General features: G+C 43.1%; 1 protein-coding gene across 5 annotated transcripts in view; it reads right to left on the bottom strand.

The window, feature by feature from the left end:
- The window catches only part of hcfc1b (host cell factor C1b), a 62,224-nt gene extending 41,524 nt beyond the window's left edge, over positions 1–20,700 (bottom strand). For 3 of the 5 annotated variants that reach the window (XM_029718321.1, XM_029718324.1, XM_029718323.1), the window contains exons 1-10: positions 20,424–20,700; positions 18,716–18,915; positions 16,954–17,102; positions 16,523–16,683; positions 7,969–8,177; positions 3,554–3,638; positions 3,226–3,332; positions 1,086–1,265; positions 485–799; positions 125–276 (exon numbers count right to left, since the gene is read on the bottom strand). In XM_029718321.1, coding sequence (XP_029574181.1) covers positions 125–276; positions 485–799; positions 1,086–1,265; positions 3,226–3,332; positions 3,554–3,638; positions 7,969–8,177; positions 16,523–16,683; positions 16,954–17,102; positions 18,716–18,893 — 1,536 coding nt within the window. In that variant the 5' untranslated portion in view covers positions 18,894–18,915; positions 20,424–20,700. The other 2 variants (XM_029718322.1, XM_029718325.1) reach the window with 2 other exon arrangements.
- Between the last annotated feature and the right edge of the window lie 6,979 nt (positions 20,701–27,679).

Raw genomic sequence — 27,679 nt, 5'->3', positions numbered from 1 at the left:
TTCCTTAAGTGCATGAGGGTGATAAGTTTGTAGTGTGAATTCCCCTATGGGCCCTGGTCAAAAGTAGTGTAATCTATAGGAAATAGGGTCGCATTTGGTATATAGAACATAGTACGTCCTTTACCGTTCCCTGTGCACCCTGGGCCGGCACCACCATGCGGACCCCGGCAGGAAGTGACGTCACCGTTACGGGAGATTTCCCGCCCTGGTTGGCCTGTCTCACCGTGACGATGGAGGTGCCTGTGGTGGCGTGGGGAGCAGACACCTTCAGGATAGCTGGAGGGGAGAAAATTACAACCAATGTTTAAGACGGTGGCTGATCTGGAAAGAAACCCTTTGATTTTGTTTTGACACAATTATAATTAAGAGTTTTGGAGAAGTTAAGCCCCCCCCCCCCCCCCAAAAAAAAGAGGGGAAAAAAAGATATCATTTAAAATATTACAGAAATAAGGTTAAATAAAATCAGTTATTCAGTCGTCGTTACCTGGCCCGCGTGCATTAGCAGCAGCCAGTGGACTCCCAGGCATTGTGGTGGTGGGGGAGGGGACCAGCGTTATGCCTTGGAGAGGCAGGCCCTGCGGAGACGCTGCAGAGGCTGTGACAGGGCTCTTGGGGGAATTGACCGGTAGTGACGTCGCGGGGCTGACCCCGGGGGTAGTGGTGGCTGAGGTGGGAGGGATATCGTACTTCTGCAGCTGCAACAGGTAGGTGTCTGCGGTAGGTACCGCCCCCCAGCTCACCTCCAGGCTACTGGTATTGGCTCTCACCAGCTGCACTCGTGACGGCGGGCGGGGCTTCTCTGTGAGGAACAGAGCAGCGGTTCGTGTTAACAAATCAAAAATAACTACCTGATTTCTTAAGGATTCGCTGTATCCCACCGTACTTATTTGTACTGTTAAATTCCCAACACACAAGTACTTCACAGATTATCACGTTGAGATTCCCTGTATTTAAAAAAAAAAAAGTGTTCTACATCAAAATGAATTATTGATACTTTCAATTAAAAAACCCACACAAACAAGCAACAGCATCTTTCTGAACAAGCAAGTGTCATACAGACTGACGAAGTGAACTAAGGGACTCACCTGTCTCCAGGTACCAGAGGTCCTTACAGCACACCTGGTTGTTCCAGGCCTTGCGGTATCCGTCCCGTCCACTCCACACATAGAGACGTGAGTTGATGGCCACGGAGCAGTGACCGGCCCTGGCCCTGGGGATGTTATCTTCTAGAGAATCCATCAGCACCGACTCCCACGCCATCGAGTCTAGGAGCGGACAGAGGAGAAACATCAGCGGCGCTAGTCAAGTCACTAAACATTTTGATTTTTGGATTCGAGCCGTCATGTCGGGGTATTTTGGGGCGGTACACCCATATACCGGGGTATTTGGAGAAAGCCTCATGATGGTTTTCAATACCTGCTTAACCATTTCATTGAAGTATAAAAAAATATCTATATTTGTAGCCACTTTTTTAAGTAAATACCTGCAGTCAACTTGTGCAATACGTTAGGAGATAAAGCAGATTGCGTTCTTAATTTCGTCTGTCACATTATTATGATGCTTACGGTAGTCCTCAGTCACGTGTTTGTTTACAAACACACAACAACGAGAAACCGGACCCTTGTGAATCACTCGCTGCTGTGCAGAATGCGCCAGGTGATCTAATTACAGGATGGAATTCACTACAAAAATGTTGGTCAGCTAGATATAATATAAAGTATTAAGTTAACTGTTTAAAATGTACTAAATGCTTCACAGTTGAGCATTTGTTTTGCCAATGTAGTAGCACGTTAGCTAAGTGGTTAGCTTCTTCCATAATCAAGCATTCGCTTGGTAACAGCAGAGAATTCCCTCCTGGATAGAGAGCCTTGCTGGCTAATATTTATTTGTTTTGTGCATGCAGCGGTGTGGCACTTGACCTTATATAGTTTAGGTCATGAACTTGTACAATTTTTTTTTTTTGCAATGTGATCGTTAGCATTCTCTATGTGATTTTACATGTAACGTTATTTTTTAGCATTGCGAATGGAGTTTCAAAATTGCATTTCACATTACTAAGTTGAGAGGTCAATTGTAGCAGAGACAGGTTTCTGTGTCATTACAGTTTAGTTTTTTTGTTTAGAAATTCGTAAATTTTTTGTGGTCAGCATTTTATAAAAACATTGAGCACCAAATACTGTAATTTTTAGGCCATTTTAGCTAAAGGGCTCTACACACTATGCACTAACAGAACGACGGAGAGACGAATACTACCCGTTCCAAAATTATTCAGCGGCACAAAACTATGTAAAACCACGCAGATAGCGGCACAGAGAGCGTGTAGGCCCTTAAGAGAATGGTTGATCGGTCAGTCAGCCTGACATACCTAGGTTGAGACGGGCCAGTGTGTCGATCAGCCTGACATACCTAGGCTGAGACGGGCCAGTGTGTCGATCAGCCTGACATACCTAGGATGAGACGGGCCAGTGTGTCGATCAGCCTGACATACCTAGGTTGAGACGGGCCAGTGTGTCGGTCAGCCTGACATACCTAGGTTGAGACGGGCCAGTGTGTCGATCAGCCTGACATACCTAGGTTGAGACGGGCCAGTGTGTCGATCAGCCTGACATACCTAGGTTGAGACGGGCCAGTGTGTCGATCAGCCTGACATACCTAGGTTGAGACGGGCCAGTGTGTCGATCAGCCTGACATACCTAGGTTGAGACGGCCAGTGTGTCGATCAGCCTGACATACCTAGGTTGAGACGGGCCAGTGTGTCGATCAGCCTGACATACCTAGGTTGAGACGGGCCAGTGTGTCGATCAGCCTGACATACCTAGGTTGAGACGGGCCAGTGTGTCGATCAGCCTGACATACCTAGGTTGAGACGGGCCAGTGTGTCGATCAGCCTGACATACCTAGGTTGAGACGGGCCAGTGTGTCGATCAGCCTGACATACCTAGGTTGAGACGGGCCAGTGTGTCGATCAGCCTGACATACCTAGGTTGAGACAGGCCAGTGTGTCGATCAGCCTGACATACCTAGGTTGAGACAGGCCAGTGTGTCGATCAGCCTGACATACCTAGGTTGAGACAGGCCAGTGTGTCGATCAGCCTGACATACCTAGGTTGAGACGGGCCAGTGTGTCGATCAGCCTGACATACCTAGGTTGAGACGGGCCAGTGTGTCGATCAGCCTGACATACCTAGGTTGAGACGGGCCAGTGTGTCGATCAGCCTGACATACCTAGGTTGAGACAGGCCAGTGTGTTGGTGCACTTCCACTCCTTCTCGTGTGTCGCTACTTTGACGTCATCCATCACCAGGGGAACCCAGCCTCCGAACACGTACATCCTGTGTTACAGAAGAGACAGGTGAGGAGGGAGAAAGGTGAGCTCCTGATAGACAAACTACGCACCAGACTAGCTCAGAAGTAAAAATGTTCACACTACATCCAGTTACTTGCCGGTTCAGGGTATAAAAAGCAAAAAAATTCACGAAAAAAAATAAATAAAAAGTCCCTCTCCCTGAAAAGACAAATGTGTTGCTCAAGTTAAGCAATTGGATTAACTCACTTGTTGGTGATGGTTGTGGCAGAGTGGAGACTGCGGGGAAGAGGAGCTGTCCCGTTGATAGACGGTTTATTCCATGTCAGGGTGTCTGCAGAGGAAAGACAAGGACTGATCAAGTTCCTGCGCTAAAAAAACAGGCCACGCTACTAAGTAGTAGGGATGTGACAAATGGGGGATGTTTTTTTGTTTCTGTTAAAACGATAAGAAAAACAGGAAAAAAATACTTTAAAAAAATCCATGTGAATTCACATTGCAGCTGTGCTGCTACCAGCAACCGTTTGGGTTTCATGATGCGTCCCTTTAGAATCGCACCTTTACTACCATTAATGGACATTCACGCCACCCCGCAAATTTAGCATTTCCTTACTCAAATTATTGCCACACAAGACTTCACTGCCTTTCACTTGCCTTTCTCTGCCATTTTTTCCAACTTACGGACAATGGTCTTTCTTAGTGGTAGAGACTCCAAAATAATTGATTTCGTCAACTCCTTGCATATCGACTCCCAGTGTCGACTCCCATTTTAGTGTCGAGTCTGCCAACTGATAGTATGTATTATTTTTGGAATGGAGGAGACTGATTAGTAGCCGTACTTCAGAGAAGAGTGGCACAGTATAGGCCAGTCGGCCACCATGCAGACGGAGTCAGAACCGTGCACTAGGCCCGTCTATCAGCAATGTAATGCTGTTATCTCGCAATTTCTTGGCTTGAAATGTCTCGCAACTTCAGTAAAGCAGGGCCTATAAATGAATAGGCTATGATACTCTACACGCAACAGACCGAAAACAAAAACAACAGGCAAGCCAGTGAGACAGAGAGACAGAGCAGCCAGAATGAACTGGCACATACAGTTGAGCACATACAATCCCCCACATACATCTGCTGATGCAAAAACAGCTTTATAATTTATTTTCTTTTAAATGATTGCGTAAGCCCCAAGAAGCATTTGTCTGCAGTTATCTTGGCCAAAGCCTGTGAAACCATGTACTAGCTCTGGGGTGCCAATAATTTTGTCCATGCCATGTCTCTGTTGCACTTTTTCTTAAAAAAGAAAGAAAAAAAGACTGATTTCTTTTTAAAAACATAGAAATTTGACAAATTTTGATCTCCATACATTGGATTTTTTTAATTTTATTTTTGGTATGGACAAAATTATTGGCACCCCGGTACAAGTACATGGTTGCACAGCCTTTGGCGAAGATAACTGCAGACAAACGCTTCTTGGGGCTTATGCAATCTTTTTTTATAAAAGCCCTTTTTTTTTCTTTACATCAGTAGACGTCAAAGGGCTTACACAGAAATCCGGCATAAAACCCCAAAGAGAAAGCACTGCTCACCTTTCTACTGGCAATTTGTCTCACTTTTCAGCAGCAAACTGCTTGCAATTCTTCCATATTTCGAGGAGTACCCTCTCCAACATGCTTTCAGATCTCGCCATAAGTTTTGGGTGGGATTCAAATCTGGACTTGTTGTTGGCCATTCCAGAACAGTCCTGCACCTTTCTTAACCATTCCTGTGTGCTTTTAAAAAAAAAAAAGATATGTTTGGTGTCGTTGTCCTGCTGGAAGACCCACAACCTTGAATGGAGACCCAGTTTTTATAAACTGGGATGAACATTGGACTGCAAAACACCTGATAATCTGCTGATTTTATGATGCCTTGTTCACGCCCCCCCCCCCCAGAAGTATAAACGCAACCCCACAGCTTGACAAAACCTCCCCCATCTTTGAGACTGCTCTTTCCATGGATTGTTTCATTTGGTTGTCAGTGAACACAGCGCTGACATGTATTGCCAAAGAGCTCTAATTTTGTTTCATTTGGTCCACAGAATATTTCCCCCCCCAGGATTTAGGTGGGTTTATTGAGAAGTTCAAATCAGTTCAATAATGCTGTGGGGCTGCCTCTGGTACTACGGGCCTTGAATGTGTGCAAGACATCATGAAATCAGATTATCAATGCCATACAACTCTCCTTAGGTGGCCTCCAACTACTGCTCTTAAACACTAGTAAAAACAAATGGATGCTTTTCAACCGTTCGCTGCCCGCACCCGTCCAGCATCACTACTCTGGACGGCTCTGACTTAGAATATGTGGACAACTACAAATACCTAGGTGTCTGGTTAGACTGTAAACTCTCCTTCCAGACTCATATTAAACATCTCCAATCCAAAATGAAATCTAGAATCGGCTTCCTATTTCGCAACAAAGCCTCCTTCACTCACGCCGCCAAACACACCCTCGTAAAACTGACTATCCTACTGATCCTCGACTTCGAGGATCAGTAGTCATTTACAAAATAGCTTCCAATACTCTACTCAGCAAACTGGATGCAGTCTATCACAGTGCCATCTGTTTTGTTACCAAAGCCCCTTACACCACCCACCACTGCGACCTGTATGCTCTAGTCGGCTGGCCCTCGCTAAATATTCGTCGCCAGACCCACTGGCTCCAGGTCATCTACAAGTCTTTGCGAGGTAAAGCTCCACCTTATCTCAGCTCACTGGTAACGATAACAACACCCACCCGTAGCACTCGCTCCAGCAGGTATATCTCACTGGTCATCCCCAAAGCCAACCTCATTTGGCCGCCTTTCCTTCCAGTTCTCTGCTGCCAATGACTGGAACGAATTGAAAAATCGCGGAAGCTGGAGACTTATATTTCCCTCACTAACTTTAAACATCAGCTATCTGAGCAGCTAACCGATCGCTGCAGCTGTACATAGCCCATCTGTAAATAGCCCATCCAATCTACCTACCTCATCCCCCATATTGTTTTTATTTACTTTGCTGCTCTTTTGCACACCAGTATCACTACTTGCACATCATCATCTGCTCATTTATCACTCCAGTGTTAATCTGCTAAATTGTAATTACTTCGCTACTATGGCCTATCTATTGCCATACCTCCTCACGCCATTTGCACACACTGTATATCGACTTTCTTTTTTTCCAATTGTGTTATTGACTGTATGTTTATTTATTCCATGTGTAACTCTGTGTTGTTGTTTGTGTCGCACTGCTTTGCTTTATGTTGGCCAGGTCGCAGTTGTAAATGAGAACTTGTTCTCAACTAGCTTACCTGGTTCAATAAAGGTGAATTTTATTTTATTTTTTAAAATCAAGGTGTTATGGAGTGCAATGTTCAACCCAGTCTCTTGAAGGTTGTGGGTCTTCCAGTAGGACAACAAACCCCAAAACACACATAGAAAGCACCCTGGAATGGTTTAAAAAAAAAACACTGGACTGTTCTGGAGTAGCCAATGAGAAGTCCAGATCTCAATCTCATCCCATAACCTATAATGAGAGCTGAAAACATCAATTAGTGGAGGGCACCCAACAAACACTGAAGAATAAGAGCAATTTGCTTATGAGGGCCAAATTGGCCATAGAACAAGTTGCAGCAAGCTCATCGATGGCTACAATTTCCGACATTGTAGAATAATAGTGAAGACATCAAAACTATGAAATGACACATATGGTATCATGTAGTAACCAAAAAAGTGTTAAACAAATCAAAATGTATTTGAGATTCTTCAAAGTAGCCACCCTTTGCCTTGATGACAGAAAACACATACACATATATATATATATATATATTTTTTTTTTACATTTGTCACATCACTACCAAGAACCAAAATGACCACTGACAGAACTACAGAGTTCCTTAGCTGAGATGGTAGAACCTTCCAGAACAGTCTCTAGAACACTAAATCAATCTGGTCTTTATGGGAGAGTGGCCAGACAGAACAGTCTCTAGAGCACTTCACCAATCTGGAAGAATTTCCCCAAATCCAGACATACCCAAGACAATCAAAGCTGCAATCGCCGCCAAAGGTGCATCTACAAAGTATTGAATCAGGGGTGTGAACACTTACGTAAATTTGATATTTCTGTATTTCATTTTTCTTTTTTTATTAGCAAACATTTCTAAAAACATGTTTTGACTTTGTCATTATGGGGTATTCCATGTGTATGGGTGAGAAAAGTCAATTCAACAAATTTTTGATTTCAACAAAATGTGGAATACGTCAAGGAGTATAAATACTTATTTTTACAAATGTAAATACATTTAAATAAATCGCAGGAAATTACATTTAAAACTGAAACAATCTCTCCATGGAGAAGTGTGTAGAATTGCAGGAAATTAGCTTAAATATCCAAAAAGTTCTCTACACCGCCAAGATGGGGGTATTTAAAAATGTTCTCTAAAAACCCAGCTGTGCGGCGTGCCCATTGCCACGCCCTCTGCCACATAAGCTCCCCTTTGATAAAGGAAAAAACCCTGAATGCAACCTGCAAGTTTAATTAATGAATAATGCATTTAATTGTACCGTGTACACCACGTGTATCCAGTGCATATGAAAAATGAACTTGATTTGATTTTCCAAAAATCGGCAGGAAAATTGACCAATCACTCACCTATATCCAGGGTCCACAAATCCCCCAGTCGACAGCCGCTCATACCCCCATAGATGACCAGACGGGACTTGCTAGAGGTCTTCTCTGTGTAGACCACGGCAGTATGGCTCTCTCTGGGTGGGGGCAACACCCCGTAGGTGATGGGGATGTCCCAGCCTACAACACTGGAGCCGGCACGCAGCTCTAACGTATACAGATCATTCAGGTATCTGGGTGGAGGAGGGAAAATAACGTTAGTCTTCAAATCAAATTTATTTATATAGCCCCTCGTACATCAGCTGATATCTCACAAGTGCTGTACAGAAACCCAGCCTAAAACCCCCAAACAGCAAGCAATGCATGTGAAAGAAGAACGGTGGCTAGGAAAAACTCCCTAGGAAAAACTCCCTAGAAAGGCCAAAAACCTAGGAAGAAACCTAGAGAGGAACCAGGCTTCTGTGCCTTATATTCAAATCACATATTATTTGTCACGTGTGCTGAATACAACAGGAGTAGGTCAACCTAACCGTGAAAATGCTTACTTACAATCCCTTTACCAACAAGGAATTTTAAAAAATTACGAAAATTGCACAAACAAAATGTAAATTAAACAAATTAACTAACCAAATTAAGAAAGAAAAAGCAGCAAAATAACAACAAGGCTATATACATGGGGTACCGAGTCAATGTGTGGGGGTACAGGTTAATTGAGGTAATATGTACATGATAGGGGTAAAGTGACTATGCATCGATAATGAACAGCAAGTAGCAGCAGTTTAAATAAAAGGGGGTCAAAGCAAATAGTCCGGGTAGCCATTTGATTAACTGTTTTGCAGTCCTATGGTTCGGAGGTAGAAGCTGTTAAGGTGCCGTCGACAAACTTAATGGTATTGGAGTCGTACGTAGACACGCAGTCGTGGGTGAACAGGGAGAACAGGAGGGGACTAAGCACGCACCCCTGAGGGGCCCCCGTGTTGAGGATCAGCGGGGCAGATGTGTTGTTGCCTACCCTTACCAAATGGAGGCGGCTCGTCAGGAAGTCCAGGATCCAGTTGCAGAGGGAGGATTCTTGGATTAGTGATGTGCTCTCCGAGTTGGAGTGGATCTAGGGTTTCTGGGATGATGGTGTTGATGTGAGCCATGACCAGCCTTTCAAAGCACTTCATGGTTACAGACATGAGTGCTACAGGCGGTAGTCATTTAGACAGGTTACCTTGGCGTTCTTGGGCACAGGGACTATGGGGATCTGCTTGAAACATGTATTACAGACTCGGTCAGGGAGAGTTTGAAATTGTCAGTGACGACACTTCGCCAGTTGGTCAGCGCATGCTCAGAGTAAGTGTCCTGGTAATCCATCTGGCCCTGCGGCCTTGTGAATGTTGACCTGTTTAAAGGTCTTATTCACATTGGCTACGGAGAACGTGATCAGTCATCTGGAAGAGCTGGTGCTCTCATGCATGGTTCAGTGTTGTTGCCTCAAAGAAAGCATAGAAGGCATTTAGTTCGTCTGGAACGCTTGCCTCCCTGGATAGCTCGCGGCTGGGTTTCCCTTCGTAATAGTTTGCAAACCCTGTCACATCCAATGAGCGTTAGAGCCGGTGTAGTAGGATTCAATCTTCATCCGGCATTGACTGTTTGATGGTTCATCGGAGGGCATAGCAGGATGTCTCATAAGCATCCAGATTAGAGGTCGACCAATTATGATTTTTCAACGCCGATACCGATTATTGGAAGACCAACAAAAGCCGATCCCGATTAATCGGCCGATTTTAATTTATTTTTTTATATATATATATATATAATAAATGACAATACTGAATTAACACTTATTTTAACTTAATACATCAATAAATTCAATTTAGCCTCAAACAAATAATGAAACGTTCAATTTGGTTTAAATAATGCAAAAACAAAGTGTTGGAGAAGAAAGTAAAAAAGCGCAATATGTGCCATGTAAAAAAGCTAACGTTTAAGTTCCTTGCTCAGAACATATGAAAGCTGGTGGTTCCTTTTAACATGAGTCTTCAATAATCCCAGGTAAGAAGTTTTAGGTTGTAGTTATTATAGGACTATTTCTTTCTATACCATTTGTATTTCATATACCTTTGACTATTGGATGTTCTAATAGGTACTTGAGTATTGCCAGCCTAATTTCGGGAGTTGATAGGCTTGAAGTCATAAACAGCGCAATGCTTGAAGCACAGCGAAGAGTTGCTGGCAAATGCAGGAAAGTGCTGTTTGAATGAATGCTTACGAGCCTGCTGCGGCCTACCACCGCTCAGTCAGACTGCTCTATCAAATCATAGACTTAATTAGAATATAATAACACACAGAAATACGAGCCTTAGGTCATGAATATGGTCGAATCCGGAAACTATAATTTAGAAAACAAAACGTTTATTCTTTCAGTGAAATACAGAACCGTTCCATATTTTATCTAACGTGTGGCATCCCTAAGTCTAAATATTGCTGTTACATTGCACAACCTTCAATGCCATGTCATAATTATGTACAATTCTGGCAAATTGATTACGGTCTTTGTTCGAAAGAAATGGTCTTCGCACAGTTCGCAACGAGCCAGGCGGCCCAAACTGCTGCATATACTCTGACTCTGCTTGCATAGAACGCAAGAGAAGTGACAATTTCCCTAGTTAAAAGAAATTAATGTTAGCTAGCAATATTAACTAAATATGCAGGTTTAAAAACTTGTGTATTGATTTTAAGAAAGGCGTTGATGTTTAGGTACACATTGGTGCAACGACAGTGCTTTTTTCACGAATGCGCTTGTTAAATCACCCGTTTGGCGAAGTAGGCTGTGATTCAATGATAAATTAACAGGCACCGCATCGATTATATACAACGCAGGACAAGCTACATAAACTAGTAATATCGTCAATCATGTGTAGTTAACTAGTGATTATGTTAAGATTGATTGTTTTATTTTTATATGATAAGTTTAATGCTAGCTAGAACCTTACCTTGGCTCCTTGCTGCACTCGCATAACAGGTAGTCAGCCTGCCACGCAGTCTCCTCGTGGAGTGCAATGTAAATCGGCCATAATCGGTGTACAAAAATGCCGATTGTTATGAAAACTTGAAAAACGGCCCCAATTAAAAATTGTCCATTCCGATTAAATCAGTCGACCTCTAATCCAGATTAGTGTCCCGCTCCTTGAAAGCTACAGCCTTTAGCTCAGTGCGGATGCTGTCTGTAATTAGGGCTGACCACAATGACCTCAGTGGCTCCATATGGAGGAAGTGACGTAACTCCGGAGCCTCCAGAGGCATGCAGAGGTCAAATGAAGCTCATTACCCCATCGCCATGCGCCTCCCTCTGTATAGCTCCGAATTGACGGCAGGTGGGGGGGGTGGTACATTCTGTATAAACAAACTCACTTCCTTGACTACAGCTCTACGCTGCTCTGCAAAGTAGTACGAATGCCCTGACTTCTACAGTATCACCGTAAAAGCTGCATGGCCAATGCAGACGTTGGATTTAACATGCAGCGCCCAGATGCATAATGCACTCCTCTCTCCAGAATACGCTCTCCTGCCAATTTGTGCACATTCATTGTTTCATAACACCATTGTGCGAATTGTTGGCGTCAATTCCCCATTACATATATCACCAGTAGTACATTTAGCATTAATTCCTAATCTACAATGTTTGTTTGGTTACAGTAATTTCAATATATGATTATTAAATTTTACCTTTTGTCATTGTCGGAGTGGACACATTGTTTGCAGAGGACACAACATATGCAACACTTGTGATTAACAAGTTTTGGTTCATTTCATTCCATTTCCGAGGTTTGTAAACGTAATTTAGTCATTGTCTTTTGTTTGGAGTGCTCCTGTCAATGTTGATCGAGGACACTGATTACGCTCAGAAGTAGGCCTATAGGCTTCCTGGCCTGCGCACAAATGTAGGCATAATAATGTTGCATTTGGGGATCTGATAGTATTTATGATTGGTTTAACGCACCACAACTAATGATCCGTGGAGCTTCTCAAAGTAATATTTTCTTCACCTCAAAAAACAGCAAGCAAACAAAGTCTGTTTTTACATCCATTGAGAATGACAATTCCTTAATATATTTGAAAAAAATCTTTCCAGCTCTCTCCCTTTCGATAACCACTCGGCGTGAAATGGAAAAACGTCATGCTCTGATCTAGTGGAAAACGTTAAAAATAGGCCAAGCTGATAACTTATTATCAGTGCTCGAATTGGACCGAAATAGGTTTTGGTACTCATTTTGGTTGCTGATACTGTTTATATTTAGGTGCATCAGACCGGACCCAAGACAATAGTTGAAACATTTCAAGTTCGTTGCAGACAGGCCATACGTAGCCAATGTGATTTATAGGATATTTATTTTTGTCATTATATTTTCTACCTGCAGGCTGCAATGTTTTTATTTGTTGGCTTTATGTAGGCAATTTTTACATAGTTGGCAATGGCAATAGAAGTGACTTTTTAGGTTTGTATCATTTTCATTTAGATATAACTTTGCTTAACCACATGACAAGGAGTTTAAGATATGAAGACATTATTATAAATTAAATGAAACTGTTCCACAAAAAAACGTGCATATGAAAACCATAACTGGCAAACAGATCGGTCGTAATTGTAAGAAATTGGCATTAAACATCAGAAAGGTTGCCAACTCTTTATATAGCCCATTACAGGCATCTTCTAGAGAGTAATGGCAGAATCTATGAAAGCCAGCAGGATATTTAGATCTTGGGCTCACTCGAGTCATTTGTGTCTTATTTAATCAAACAGCATAAAGCATCAGACAAGATCAATGCATATAGTTGATTTTATTAAAAACGCATAAGGTGTGTCTATATGGGAAAATACACTTTTAAAATGTTCCAACAAATTGACTGGTCCAAAGAACAGACTTTAGGTCGACCAAGATTTTTTTTTATAAATAAACAACTTCCTTCACTACCTGTAATCCATGGCCTCTGGTTTGGATATATATGTACGGTCAATGTGGGGACAACACCGGCGGCGATGTACTTGTTGATGAAGCCGGTGACTGGTGTGGTATATTCCTCAATGCCATCGGATGAACCCCGGAATATATTCCAGTCTGTGCTAGCAAAACAGTCGCTTAGCTCATCAGACCACTTTGGCATTTAGCGAGTCGCTGGTACTTCCTGCTTGAGTTTTTGCTTGTAAGCCGGAATCAGGAGGATAGAATTATGGTCAGATTTGCCAAATGAAGGGCAAGGGAGAGCGTTGTATGCGTCTCTGTGTGTGTTGTAAAGGTGGTCTCGAGTTTATTCTCTCCTCTGATTGCACATGTAACATGCTTGTAGAAATGGGGAAAAACACATTTAAGTTTCCCTGCATTAAAGTCCCCAGCCACTAGGAGAGCCACTTCTGGGTGAGCATCCTCTTGTTTGCTTTTGTCCTTATACTGCTTGTTGAGTGCGGTGTCCGATCCTGCATCGGTTTGTGGTGGTAAATAGACAGCTATGAAAAACATTGATGAAAACTCTTTGTAAATAAATAGTCTACAGGTTATGAGTTACTATACCTCAGGTGAGCAAAACTTAGAGACTCCCTTAATATTAGAGATGGCACACCAGCTGTTGTTGACAAGACACAGATCACCACCCCGTCGTCTTACCAGAGATTGCTGTTGTCTTGCTGATGCACAGAAAACCCAGCCAACTATATATTATCCATGTCCTTGTTCAGCCACGACTCGGTGAAACATAAGAGATTACAATTTGTAATGTCCCGTTGGTAGGATATTCTCGAACGGAGCTCATCCAGTTTATTCTCCAGTAATTGCATGTTTGCCAGCAGGATGGATGGTACATGCAGATTATCCACTCGCCGATGACTTCTCACCAAACACCCCTTTGTATCGGAGTATCCTTTTCATGTGAATGATGGTGATTTGGGCCAGGTCCGGGAGGGGCCGTACATCTTTCGCCTCCGATTGAATAAAGAAAAAAAAATAATCTTTGTCCAATCCAAGGTGAGTAATCGCTCTTCTGATGTCCAGAAGCTATTTTAAGTCATAAGAGACGGTGACAGAAACGTTAAAATGATGAAATAACACATATTGCGTCATGTGGTAACCAAAGAAAGGTGTTAAAACGAATCAAAAATGACTCTTGGCATTCTCTGAAACAAGTTTCATGAGGTAGTCACCTGGAATGCATTTCAATTGACAGGTGTGCCTTGTCAAAAGTAAATTTGTGGAATTTCATTCCTTAATGCATTTGAGCCAATCAATTTCGTTGAGACAAGGTAGGGGTGGCACACAGAAGACAGCCCTTTTTGGTAAAAGACCAAGCCCATATTATGGAAAGAACAACTCAAATGAGCAAAGAGAAACGACAGTCCATCATTACTTTAAGACATGAAGGTCAGTCAATCCAGAAAATGTAAAGAATTTTGAAGGTTTCTTCAAGTGCAGTCGCAAAAACCCATCAAGCGCTATGATTAAACTGGCTCTCATGAGGACAGCCACTACTAAAAGACACCAATAAGAGAATTGCTTGGGCCAAGAAACACGAGCAATAGATATTAGACCGGTGGAAACCTGTCCTTTGGTCTGATGAGTCCAAATTTGAGGTTTTTGGTTCCAACCGCCAAGAGTAGGTGAACGGATGATCTCCGCATGTGTGGTTCCCACCGTGAAGCATGGAGGAAGAGGTGTGATGGTGCTTGCTGGTGACACTGATTTATTTAAAATTGAAGGCACACCTAACCAGCATAGCTACCACAGCATTCTGCAGCGATACGCCATCCCATCTGGTTTGAATCTTAGTGGGACTATTATTTGTTTTTCAACAGGACAATGACCCAACACACCTCCAGGTTGTGTAAGGACTATTTGACCAAGAAGGAGAGTGATGGAGTGCTGCATCAGATGACCTGGCCTCTACAATCACCCGACCTCAACCCAATTGAGACGGTTTGGGATGAGTTGGACTGCAGAGTGAAGGAAAAGCAGCCAACAAGTGCTCAGTATATGTAGAAACTCTTTCAAGACTGTTGGAAAAGCATTCCAGGTGAAGCTGGTTGAGAGAATGCCAAGCGTGTGCAAAGCTGTCATCAGGGCAAAGGGTGGCTACTTTGAAGAATATAAAATATATTTTAATTTAACACTTTTTTGGTTACTACATGATTCCATGTGTGTTAATTCATTGTTTTGATGTCTTCACTATTATTCTACAATGTAGAAAATAGTAAAAACTAAAGAAAAACTCTTGAAAGAATAGGTGTCCAAACTTATGACTGGTACTGTAAGTATTCAGATATTTTGCTATGAGACTTGAAATTGAGCTCAGGTGCATCCTGTTTCCATTGATCATCCTTGAGATGTTACTACAACTTGAATGGAGTCCACCTGTGGTAAATTGAATTGATTGGACATGATTTGGAAAGGCACACACCTGTCTATGTAAGGCCCCACAGTTAACAGTGCATGTCAGAGAAAAACCAAGTCATAAGTTTGAAGGAATTGTCCGTAGATCAGGGGAAGGGTACCAAAACATTTCTGCAGCATTGAAGGTCCCCAAGAACACAGCGACCTCCATCATTCTTAAATGGAAAAAGTTTGGAACCACCAAGATTCTTCCTAGAGCTGGCTGCCCGGCCAAACTGAGCAATCAGTGGAGAAGGGCCTTGGTCAGGGAGATGACCAAGAACCTAATGGTCACTCTGACAGAGCTCTGGAGTTCCTCTGTGGAGATGGGAGAACCTTCAAGAAAGACAACCATATCTGCAGCACTCCACCAAATCAGGCCTTTATGGTAGAGTTGCCAGACGGAAGCCGCCACTCAGTTTGCCAAAGGGAACCTAAAGTACTCTCAGACCATGAGAAACAAGATTCTCTGATCTGATGAAACCAAGATAGAACTCTTTGGCCTGAATGCCAAGCAACACATCTGGAGGAAACCTGGCACCACCCCTACGGTGAACCATGGTGGTGGTGGTGGCAGCATCATGCTGTGGGGATGTTTTTCCAGAGGCAGGGACTGGGAGACTAGTCAGGATCAAGGCAAATATTGAACGGAGCAAAGTACAGAGAGATCCTTGATGAAAACCTGCTCCAGAGCACCTAGGACCTCAGACTGGGGCAAAGGTTCACCTTCCAACAGGACAATGACCCCTAAGCACACAGCCAAGAAAATGCAGGAGTGGCTTTGGGAAAAGTCTCTGAATGTCCTTGAATGGGAGAAACTACAGAAATACAGGTGTGCCAAGCTTGTAGTGTCATACCCAAGAAGGCTTCAACAAAGTGCTGAGTAAAGAGTCTGAATACTTACGGAAAGGTCATATTTCTTTTTTTCATATATATATATATATTTTTTTTTCCAAAAAAATTCAACCCTTTTTACTTTGTCATTTTGGAGTATTGTGTCTAGATTGACGAGGGGGAAAAACGATTTAATACATTTTAGAAAAAGGCTGTTCAGTAACAAAATGTGGAAAAAGTTGAGGGGTCTGAACAGTCTCCGAATTGCACTGTAGGCTACACAGTACACACATACCTGGGGGTGTGGTTCTTGGTGGATAATATATATAGATGATGCATACCTGGGGATGTTGTTCTTGGGGTCCTCACTGTCGTTAGCCAGTCCTCCAAACAGGAAGCATTTGTTCCCTACTAGGGAGAAGCTGTGTCCCAGGCGGGGACAGGGAGGAGGGCCGTTCTTAGGAGACTTGGGCTTCAGACGCTTCCACTCCCAGCGACTGGCCTGAGGAGAGATCAGCAGCAAACGACAACATGAATGCAGTGACTCACTAACAAGCTCAGTTGTGCCTACAGAGCTAAGATCTCTAATTAGGCTATCCCTGTTCAAGCACATCTTATGCAAAACATAGAAATGACAAAGAACGTATGTTACGGTTTAAAATTGAGGACGGAAATTAGCATAACAGATATTTTTGCAAAATATTTCGTGTTTAAAACCCCAAATCCCACTAAATAACTGTCAGAGCTTAATTCTGTGGGGCTGAACACGTACCTGCAGTTCATACAGATCGTTACTGTATTTGCCATACTCCACCATCCCTCCGAACACCAGCAGCCTTGTGCCGTCGCACACAAACCCATACGCAGCACAGCCAGGCGGGATGTCGCCACGGACAGCAGGAATGAACCACTGATTGGTTGCTGAAACACATTGAATTTATGGATTACAAACCCTGCTAGGTACTGAAGTTACTGTAGTAATAACCAGTGCTTGACTTGGGCAGGCCGGCTAATCAAATCTACTTAGTGTTGCACGGTATACCGGTACCACAGTAGTACCACAGTACCAAAAAAATGTCATGATACCAACATTTTAGAATACCAAATTGTTCAGTCCTACTGATCTAAAAGAACCCGCTTGCTCGTGTCATAAAACGTTTAATAAAGTCAGTTGTGTTTATAAATTCTGTTGAATCAAAGCAACAGTCACTAGTCCCTTGTATGTACTGGTCCAATAATGTCTACTTCACTTTAAATGCTCATATTACGTGTGACAGCTATAAATACATTAGTGCATCCCCTACAGCAATCACTCACCTGCTTCTCTCCTTATGCATCATTATGTATGTATATTCATTCCTCCATCCAAATCACAGGTAGGCATTTGCAAATACTGTATGAGCAAGTGTGAATATCAGTGACAGGTTGTATAGCGCATGCGCATAATGTTTAGAGAGCAGGAACATGGTTCCGGGGACGGGTTGATCAGGACACCAGGCCACTGAATTTCCACCGTGGTATCCTGATACTACTCGGTATCCTGATACTTGGTCCGGTATCTTATTAGTAAAAAATGTTGGTATCGTGACAACACTATTCTACTGCAACTTATAGAATATTAGCTCGAAAGTATTGCAGAGTTCCTGCACCTAAATATAAACAGTACCAGCACAGCATCCATTTCAGTCCAAGTCGATCACTGGCAATAACCTGCTTAACTAACGACTGTCAAAAGCCACAGCCTGTTAGAATTCCAGTTATTTCAATTAATTAAATAGACTATCAAATATGCCAATATGTAAATTAATTCCTGATGCTGCACCACTGGCAGACCATAGTGATGCGTTGTTTACATTTTTGTTGTTGTTGTTGGCACACCCGTTGAAATACCCATTAGTGTGGATTTTCACAAACGGCATGGCTTATTAAAAATGCAGATCATAGATTAATCGTCAGTTTATATATATATATATATATATATATTTCAGTTTATTATGCAGTTACAGAGCTTTTGTTGATATTATGACGTGGGTTGTTTTAATTTAACCCGCCATTTCTCTTTGCAGTTTCCCTCCAATCTCCACTGGGCGAGTTCGGCTTTGCCAAAAGGCTTCGCAGCTCAACTGGGTACCATTAGCCATATAACTAGCGAGCTAGCTACTTGGTCCCATTAAATTTCACGGCACGTCAACACTGGCGCATGATTGTTTTGCACAATATGAGAAAAAAAACAAGAGTCAAACACTTTAACCACCTACCTATTCACTGTCACAACCACAGAGATACATTGGTAATTTACTGGTGTTGAACGACCCATGTATAAGAGGTTTAAAGCAATAACTACTCGGTGAAAATATTTAGCTAGTTAGCGCTACAGCCCATGAAATGGCTAACTAGCACAAATTAGCCGAGGAGCAAAGTTCGTATCCAATTGCTAAACATGTTAGTACCATAGCAACTCAAACATTTATGAACAATACCGAATGTATGCAACAACAAAAAAACACAATGGGGAAAATTAAATTAATCTTTACCTGTGTTATATACGTGTAGCTCATCCACAATTCCTTCATTGCCTCCCCCGAAAACAACCATCAATTCTTTGATTGCAACTGCACGATGTCCGTGTCGGGGCCGAGGGACAGGGCCGGACCAACCCAACACCCGCTTCCACCGTGGCTGCAGAACTGAGCCAGAGTTCCCAGATGTCATGGTGCCGGTAGATTCAGTTTCTCTTTGAGGGAAAAAAATCCAATTTGAAAAGCTTTCCAATATAGCTAAATTGCTAATGTACAACAATGCTAAGCTAACTAGTTAGCTAGCTTCCGTTAGGACTAGCCAGCTAACGTTAACTGACAACAAGCTAACACTAGCTAGCTACAGTAACGTTAACGCTAAACTAACAGGATTAAAAAACGCGTCCTGCTAAAATACTGCACTCAAACAACAAATATAGTATCAAGAGTTGTATGCGTTGTTTCCCAGTTCAAGACCACTTGTAGATAATTGTATAGAGAATATAAATATGTCCAGGCTGTGGATGCTAGCTCGCAAGCTTATTTAGCCAAGAAGAAGCACAAAAAAACCATCTATGGGAGCCGCCATTTTAGCAAGCAAGACACCCGAGAAGAAAATATGAAACGTAGAGCCGGAACAACATGAATGCACAGCCATCGAAATTGTGTAACTCTGAGACAATTTTTTGGGATAATCTCTTCAAAATTAAACGCATTAATTTTCTGTTGCAGTTATATTTCCAAGGAAAGCAAGGCGGTGCGATTCGATGGGTGCCGCCATCTTGTAGCTAACAAACTAAACAAACCATCCAGAAAACAGCCTGACTAAAAAAATAAAAAAAATGGCAGAACCAAATTAGGCACTGAAACTGGCTTGCTAGTTTAATCGTTTCAGATACCTTTAGAGTAATGCATGTACCCAATACCGATTAGAATTTGCAAGATACATTATGGTTGGACATTATTATCCCGGGAGAAATGACTATTGCAGTTGATTTTCATGCTTCTTCATGAGCAGAAATGATTTCTCAACTTGTTTCAGTCAGTAAACCTCCAATTGTCATATGTCATTGTAATTTTATAGCCAATGTTTATTTGTGTTCAGTTCTGTTGCACTGTGATGGTAACAAGCTAGCTTCCAGACAAAAAATGTCATGCCTTTCTGTTCTGGGTGTCGCCATTTTGACATACTTAAAAAGCTACAGTAGTTTAAAAAAAAAACGCTAGCTCAGCTAACGCGTTAGTGAAGCATCTTTGCTAGTGAGCTAGCTAACGTTAGCGGATGCTGCAAATTAACATTCAAAATAACGTTACTACCAGCTTATACAAGACATTCCAATACAAACCAGATAGCTAAATGGCTAAGCTAAATAGCAAATATGCTAACAGCTAATTTCTTAGCTTGCTAACGTTAGCTTTCAGCTTGGAGGCTACAGCTAACGTTAGCTTGCTAATATCCTTCTTGACCAATTAACAGAAGCTAGTTATAAATGGAGAACAACCTTAATAAATCCTAACATGATAGAATCATTTAACGAAATTAAGTTTTACTTCTTTATTAACGTCTCTTTCATTGATGCATTCATATCAATAAGTATTTTTTTTGTATTAGCCTTGCTAGCAAGCTAGCTAGCTTCCCTCAAGAAAAATGGCGGAGATAACGTTAGCCGTCACAATAAAACGCGAAAAAAAGTTAGTCGCGTTATCGTTAGCACATTATACTTACTCGTAAGTTGTAACTTTAATCAAAAGTCTCGAGAGCGGGACTCAATTTAATTATTTGAACCCGGGATAATTCTAAATAAAAATGAGAAAAAGCTACATGTTCTCATGCCGCCCAGGAAGCCGCCATTTTCTCATCCGCCTCAAACACCACTTTCCATAAACCGATAGTGGAGAGATGTCGAGCACGGTGGCCACTGTCACCAATTCTCACTGATTACCTGCTACAGAATGGTTGGTGGTCAACTTCGAAATTAAAAATCATATATATTGCTCATTCAAAGACAAGTTTGATAAGACCACTGAACCTGGAGAAACGATTGTCATTCTGGCAAACTGCATGCTAATGTAGAGTAGGCTATGTCGCCATATTATTGTGTGAAAAAAAAAATACAATGCAACAGTGACACAGCCATCATCCCACTGCTGACACCAATGCAGCAAATTGAGGGAAAATATTAATACAGCTGGCTCCCACGGCAACAGGTGGCAGAACACTACATTGCATGAGCCAAGTGTCCCTCAGACTTATATCATTAGGTGACTACTGCCCTAGTTTGACAGTAAAAAAAAATAAAAATGCACCCCTCTGGACAGTTGAAGGCCTGTACCCCAAACATGATCAAGTATATTGTGGGCCATGTTTTAAAATAAAGTATAACAATTGAATTACTCTTGATAACAAAATCTTGACATCAGACAAATAATTCACATTAATAGCTAAATAACTCTACTTTGTTAACTCGAAGCAGTCTGTACAGTAGACTTTCTATTCAGAAATTATAGTTTAAAAAAAATCAAACTCTTAGGCTATTTGTAACTGGCATATTTCATGAAAACCTTGACATACACTGTAAATATACAAATCCTACATTTTCTGAAATATCTAAAAGATACATTGTGAATACTAAAAAAGGATGTCATACAAATTGTGAACAATGATTTGGTGTTGAGAACTAGTGATGTGTTGTGGCCTAGGGCAGGGTTTACCAAACCTGGTTGCACATTTAGTTTTTTTGCCCTAGAACTACACAGCTGATTCAAATAATGAAAGCTTGACGACGAATAGGTTATTTGACTCAGCTGTGTAATATAGTTTCACTGATTCCCAACTGTATGCTTCAGTATTTTTAATTAAATGGAAAATACTCCTATACTGTTTGTTACTAAACATTTGCTTTGCTCTTCCAGAACTGACTTAGATAAAAGCCAAAATATACTGTTGGCCAGTGTATGACACACAGACAACTGTGTACGTATGTATTGCAGTGTGTACTGGGCCGGTAAGCTAGTTTTATTTTTAATTATTATACATTTTTTTGACAATTTCAACACAACAATAGAACAATTATTATTATGATTTCTGTCAAACCCCCGAAGGCTAGGATGTTAGCTGTGAGTTTAGGTTGGTCTGGATGTGTTGGCTTGACTCACTGGCCTCTCCTGAAAGGTAGTCAAGCTCATCGCTTTCCTCTGGTCCTCCGCTTGGTGGGTTCATCTCCGCATCTGAAAGATCAATGAAAACCAAAAACTACTTACAGGGCCGTCGGAAAGTATTCAGACCCCTTGACTTTTTCCACATTTTGTTATGTTCTAGCCTTATTATACAATGGATGAAATAATTTTTTCACCCTCATCAACACAATACCTCATAATGACAAATCAAAAACAGGTTTTTAGAAATGCTTGCTGATTATTATTATTTTTTAAATTACTGAGTAAAGGGTCTGAATACTTATGTAAATGTTATATATTTCCATTTTTTAAGCACCTTTGGCAGCGATTCCATCCTTGAGTCTTCTTGGGTATGACACTACAAGCTTGGCACACCTGTATTTGGGGAGTTTCTCCCATTGTTCTCTGCAGATCCTCTCAAGCTCTGTCAGGTTGGGTGGGGAGCGTTGCTGCACAGCTATTTTCAGGTCTCTCCAGAGATGTTCGATCGGGTTCAAGTCCGGGCTTTGGCTGGGCCACTCAATGACATTGAGACTTGTCCCGAAGCCACTCCTGCATTGTCTTGGCTGTGTGCTTAGGGTCGTTGTCCTGTTGGAAGGTGAATCTTCACTCTAGTCTGAGGTCGTGAGCGCTCTTGAGCAGGTTTTCATCAAGGATCTCTCTGTACTTTGCTCTCTTCATCTTTGCCTTGATCCTGACTAGTCTCCCAGTCCCTGCCGCTGAAACACATCCCCACAGCATCATGCTGCCACCAACATGCTTCCTTTTGGCAAACTGCAAGCAGGCTGCCATGTGGCTTTTACTGAGGAGTGGCTTCCGTCTGGCCACTCTACCATAAAGGCCTGATTGGTGGAGTGCTGCAGAGATGGTTGTCCTTCTGGAAGGTTCTCCCATCTCCACAGAGGAACTCTAGAGCTCTGTCAGCGTGACCATCGGGTACTTGGTCACCTCTCTGACGGGTGGCCAGCTCTAGGGTTCCAAACTTCTTCCATTTAAGAATGATGGAGGCCAATGTGTTCTTGGGGACCTTCAATGCTGCAGACATTTTTTGGTACCCTTCTCCAAATCTGCCCCTCGACACAATCCTGTCTCGGAGCTCTACGGACAATTCCTTTATGGCTTGGTTTTTGCTCTGACATGCACTTTCAACTGTGAGACCTTATATAGACAGGTGTGTGCCTTTCCAAATCATGTCCAATCAGTTGACTTTACCACAGGTGGACTCCAATCAAGTTGTAGAAACATTTCATGGATGATCAATGGAAACAGGATGCATCTGACCTCAATTTCTGAATACTTATGTAAATAAGGTATTTCTGTTAACTTTCTTTGCTAAATTAGCTTTTTTGCTAAATTTGCAAAAAATGTTTTTGCTTCATCATTATGGGGCATTGTGTGTAGTAGATTGATGAGGGGAAAAAATATTTAATCAATTTTAAAATAAGGCTGTAACATAACAAAATGTGGAAAAAGTCACGGGGTCTTAATACTTTACGAAGGCACTGTAAATGCATATTTAAAAACCAAAAATGTCATCATGCCGTTAAACAACAATACCGTTATTACAGTTAAATTCAAGTTCAAATTGTGAAATGAAAGAGCAGCTTACAAAGTTCATCAGAGGAAAGCATTTCGCCGGTCTGTATTCTGCCTTCCTCACAGAGCGCCATCTTGTGGAGGAAAGCAGCTCGCCGGTCTGTATTCTGCCTTCCTCACAGAGCGCCATCTTGTGGAGGAAAGCAGCTCGCCGGTCTGTATTCTGCCTTCCTCATAGATCGCCATCTTTTGGAGGAAAAGCTCCTTGCACGTATTAACAACTATGGCTGAGCAAGCCTGGCAGGGTTATTCCAGAGAGGGCAAGCTTGGCAGGGTTATTCCAGAGAGGGCAAGCCTGGCAGGGTTACTCCAGAGAGGGAAAGCCTGGCAGGGTTACTCCAGAGAGGGCAAGCCTGGCAGGGTTATTCCAGAGAGGGCAAGCCTGGCAGGGTTATTCCAGAGAGGGCAAGCCTGGCAGGGTTACTCCAGAGAGGGCAAGCCTGGCAGGGTTATTCCAGAGAGGGCAAGCCTGGCAGGGTTATTCCAGAGAGGGAAAGCCTGGCAGGGTTATTCCATAGAGGGCAAGCCTGGCAGGGTTATTCCATAGAGTGCAAGCCTGGCAGGGTTACTCCAGAGAGGGAAAGCCTGGCAGGGTTATTCCAGAGAGGGCAAGCCTGGCAGGGTTATTCCATAGAGGGCAAGCCTGGCAGGGTTACTCCAGAGAGGGAAAGCCTGGCAGGGTTATTCCAGGGGGCAAGCTTGGCAGGGTTATTTTCCATGCACCGGCAGAACAGAGACGCTACCTCTGGTAAGACGAGGGGTGGGGGTGTGTGTCTATTTGTCAATAACAGCTGGTACGTGATGTCTAATATTAAAGAAGTCTTGAGGTATTGCTCGCCTGAGGTAGAGTACCTTATGATAAGCTGTAGACCACACTATCTACCAAGAGAGTTCTCATCTATATTATTGGTAGCCGTCTATTTACCACCACAGAACGAAGCTGGCACTAAGACCGCTCTCAAACCAACTCTATAAGGCCATAAGCAAACAAGAAAATGCTCACCCAGAAGCGACGCTCCTAGTGGCCGCAGACTTTAAGCAGGCAAACTTAAATCAGTTTTACCAAATTTTTACCAGCATGTCACATGTGCAACCAGGGATAAAAATATCCTAGACCACCTTTACTCCACACAAGCTCTCCCCAGCCCTCCAATTGGCAAATCTGACCACAATTCTATCCTCCTGATTCCTGCTTACAAGCAAAAACTAAAGCAGGAAGTACCAGTGACTCGCTCAATACGGAAGTGGTCAGACGACGTGGATGCTACACTACAGGACTGTTTTGCTGCACAGACTGGAATATGTTCCGGGATTCATCCAATGGCATTGAGGAGTACACCACCTCAGTCACCGGCTTCATCAATAAGTGCATCGACGACGTCGTCCCCACGGTGACTGTACGTACATATCCAACCAGAAGCCATGGATTACAGGCAACATCTGCATTGAGTTAAAGGCTAGAGCTGCCGCTTTCAAGGAGCAGGAGACTAATCCGGACGCTTATAAGAAATCCCGCTATGCCCACAGACAAACCATCAAACAAGCAAAGCGTCAACATAGGATTAAGAATGAATCCTACGACACTTGCTCTGATGCTCGTCGGATGTGGCAGGGCTTGAAAACTATTACGGACTACAAAGGGAAAACCAGACACGAGCTGCCCAGTGACGCGAGCCTACCAGACGAGCTAAATGCCTTTTATGCTCGCTTCGAGGCAAGCAACACTGAAGCATGCACGAGATCACCAGCTGTTCTGGATGACTGTGTGATAACGCTCTCTGTAGCCGATGTGAACAAAACCTTTAAACAGGTCAACAATCACAAAGCCGCTGGGCCAGACGGATTACCAGGACGTGTACTCAAAGCATGCGTGGACCAACTGGCAAGTGTCTTCACTGACATTTTCAACCTCTCCCTGACTGAGTCTGTAATACCTACATGTTTCAAGCAGACCACCATAGTTCCTGTGCCCAAGGAAGCGAAGGTAACCTGCCTAAATGATTACCGCCCTGTAGCACTCACGACGTTGCCATTAAGTGCTTTGAAAGGCTGGTCATGGCTCACATCAACAGCATCCTCCCGCATACCCTAGACCCACTCCAATTCGCATACTGCCACAACAGATCCACAGATGGTGCAATCTCAATCGCACTCCACACTGCCCTTTCCCACCTGGACAAAAAGAACACCTATGTGAGAATGCTGTTAATCGACTACAGCTCAGCATTCAACACAATAGTGCCCACGAAGCTTGTCACTAAGCTAAGGACTCTGGGACTAAACACCTCCCTCTGCAACTGGATCCTGGACTTCCTGACGGGCCGCCCCCAGGTGGTAAGAGTAGGCAACAACACGTCTGCCACGCTTATCCTTAACACTGGTGCCCCTCAGGGGTGTGTTACATTTTCTTTTTACATTTTAGTAATTTAGCAGACGCTCTTATCCAGAGCGACTTACAGTAGTGAATGCATATATTTCATACATTTTTTTCTCTGTACTGGTCCCCTGTGGGAATCGAACCCACAACCCTGGCGTTGCAAACACCATGCTCTACCAACTGATACAGTCTCCTCCTGTATTCCCTGTTCACACACGGCTGCATGGCCAAACACGACTCCAACACCATCATTAAGTTTGCTGACAACACAACAGTGGTAGTAACTGATCACCGACAACGATGAGACAACCTATAGGGAGGAGGTCAGAGACCTGGCAGTGTGGTGCCAGGACAACAACCTCTCCCTCAATGTGAGCAAGACAAAGGAGCTGATCGTGGAAGACAGTAGGCGGGCCGAACAGGACCCCATTAACATCCACGGGGCTGTAGTGGAGAGGGTCGAGAGTTTCAAATTCCTTGGTGTCCACATCACCAACGAACTATCATGGTCCAAACATACCAAGACAGTTGTGAAGAGGGCACGACAAAACCATTTCCCCTTCAGGAGACTGAAAAGATTTAGCATGGGTCCCCAGATCCTCAAAAGGTTCTACAGCTGCACCATCGAGAGCATCCTGACCGGTTGCATCACCGCCAGGAATGGCAACTGCTCGGCATCTGACCGTAAGGCGCTACAGAGGGTAATGCGAACGGCCCAATACATCACTGGGGCCAACCTTCCTTCCATCCAGGACCTATATAATAGGCGGTGTCAGAGGACGGCCCATAAAATTGTTAGAGACTCCAGTCACCCAAGTTATAGACTGTTTTCTCTGCTACCGCACAGCAAGCGGTATCAGAGCGCCAAGTCTAGGACCAAAATGCACCTCAACAGCTTTTACCCCCAAGCCATTAGACTGCCGAACAATTTATAAAATTTGCCACTGGACAATTTACATTGACCCCCGGACACTACTGCTAGTCGCTGATTGTTTGTTACCTATGCATTATTTAAAAAAATATATAAATACAAAATATTGATTCAAGCGTGTGTTAAGTCGTTCGTTTGCTTGTAGAATATCTACGATCTACTAAATAGTATACCTACTCATTGATGAAAGCTAAGGTAACTGAGTTAAATGACTACCGCCCTGTTGCACTCACTTCCGTCATCATGAATTGCTTTGAGAGACTAGTCAAGGACCATATCACCTCCACCTTACCTGCCACCCTAGACCCACTCCAATTTGATTACCGCCACAATAGGTCCACAGACGACGCAATTGCCATCACACTGCACACTGCCCTAACCCATCTGGACAAGAGGAATAGCTATGTTAGAATGCTGTTCATCGATTACAGCTCAGCATTTAACACCATAGTACCCTCCAAACTCCTCATTAAGCTCGAGACCCTGGGTCTCGACCCCGCCCTGTGCAACTGGGTCTTGGACTTCCTGACGGGCCGCCCCCAGGTGGTGAGGGTAGGTAACAACATCTCCACCCCGCTGATCCTCAACACTGGGTCCCCACAAGGGTGCGTTCTTAGCCCTCTTCTGTACTCCCTGTTCACCCACGACTGCGTGGCCATGCATGCATCCAACTCAATCATCAAGTTTGCAGACGACACTACAGTGGTAGGCCTGATTACCGACAACGACGAGACGGCTTACAGGGAGGAGGTGAGGGCCCTCGGAGTGTGGTGTCAGGAAAATAACCTCGCACTCAATGTCAACAAAACAAAAGAGATGATCGTGGACTTCAGGAAACAGCAGAGGGAGCAGCCCCCTATCTACATTGATGGGACAGTAGTGGAGAGGGTGGAGAGTTTTA

The sequence above is a fragment of the Salmo trutta genome, chromosome 28 (assembly GCF_901001165.1).
Source record: "Salmo trutta chromosome 28, fSalTru1.1, whole genome shotgun sequence".
Classification (NCBI taxonomy): Eukaryota; Metazoa; Chordata; class Actinopteri; order Salmoniformes; family Salmonidae; genus Salmo; species Salmo trutta.
The sequence above is the reverse complement of the archived record's forward strand: the minus strand, read 5'-3'. Positions and strand labels throughout refer to the sequence as shown.